Raw genomic sequence first — 1,416 nt, 5'->3', positions numbered from 1 at the left:
CATTCTGCTGTGCTCAGCATGTCTGTAGACAGAGCACTGTGTTCTGCTCTGGAGACACAGCCAGACATCCTGTTGATAAGAGTCACTCCCTCCGTTAGTCTCTGTGCGTAATAGTTGTCTGGATGCCAAAAGATGGACACATTTAAAATAGATGTGTGTCTTTGTATTGTACTGTATAACAAAACAGCAAACTACAGTAAGTGGTAGATAATTATTATAAGCACTTGTTTTAACATTTTTTTAGTGAATGCCAAAATGTTCTTATGTGTTTATGTGTGATTTTTAAGTTGTGCTGTAAATCTAGTACATAATAGTGTTGCATACACTTACCTTTTAGGGAAACAAAGAAAAAGAGGACTACGCATGGAGATTTTTTGTTTGTTTTCTTTATTTACAGAGGATTCACTTGTCTTGAATGACACAGAAACCTTAATATTGACATTTCCAGCATTGTAAAGCACATATTGACCTGACATCCATAAACTTTTCAAGACACATTTACACTAACCTTAAAATCTCCAGTACACAAACGCATACATACACACAGATACAAATTGCCCAATCCTAACAAATAATCCACTGGAATGATATCACAAGCAACTATAAAGTCACAACGTATAAAACTCTTTGAAAACATTAAATAAATAGCTTGCTTCAATATTAAATAAAAAATGAAAGTAAAATCCCACAAACAGGCATTGCACACATCTATATATAATATCATATTTACCCGAAGATATTTTATCCCCCAATATGTTATTGGAAGATCTGAAACATCTATTACACATATAGAAATGCAGGTACACATGTACAAAGAGTCACAATGGGAAGGGCAGGTCTCGTTTCATTGGGAGGGAGGCAAGGAAACGAGACAGAGCACCCTCCGGCAGTCAGCATAGAGCTACATCCAACACGTTACCGTCAGAACATCACATTTACAATAGATCATAATAAAAGTATATATCTGATAGGAAGAACATTTCTCGGCAGGATTAACTGGAATAGATATTTATGTTTTTCTGTATTTTTTATTTTTTGCACTTTTTTTTTTGAAACAGTGTTTATTGTGTTAAGGATTTGTACTTGTTATTGATATAAACTTTTTGTGCTGCTGGCTGGACTTGGACTTGGAATGTGATGTTTATGCCTCTGGCTCATAATCTTGGTTGTCCTGTGAGCAGAAACAGAAAAATGTAATTTCTTAAAAATGAGAAGAAAATGATCTAAAATTATTTATTTGTTTTTGTGATATTTTTCTTTCCTTTTTTTTTTTTTGTAAAATCTACACATAAGACTGTCCAGATAACAAGATTAACATGTCATAAGTAATAAAATGTTACCACAAAATAAATAAATAAATAACAGACACACATATATATACATATATATATATATATATATATATATGTGTGTGTG

At 32.6% G+C, this 1,416-nt stretch overlaps 1 protein-coding gene across 1 annotated transcript in view; it reads right to left on the bottom strand.

The window, feature by feature from the left end:
* Positions 1 to 366: 366 nt before the first annotated feature.
* Positions 367 to 1,416, bottom strand: part of LOC107680677 (beta-synuclein-like) — a 13,024-nt gene continuing 11,974 nt past the window's right edge. Inside the window, exon 6 of the mRNA XM_016476686.1 lies at positions 367 to 1,171. Within this exon, the coding sequence (XP_016332172.1) occupies positions 1,142 to 1,171 (30 nt within the window). The 3' untranslated portion in view covers positions 367 to 1,141. The remainder of the gene's footprint in view (positions 1,172 to 1,416) is intronic.

Source organism: Sinocyclocheilus anshuiensis, unplaced genomic scaffold (genome assembly GCF_001515605.1).
Source record: "Sinocyclocheilus anshuiensis isolate Anshui unplaced genomic scaffold, SAMN03320099.WGS_v1.1 scaffold328, whole genome shotgun sequence".
NCBI lineage: Eukaryota > Metazoa > Chordata > Actinopteri > Cypriniformes > Cyprinidae > Sinocyclocheilus > Sinocyclocheilus anshuiensis.
The sequence above is the reverse complement of the archived record's forward strand: the minus strand, read 5'-3'. Positions and strand labels throughout refer to the sequence as shown.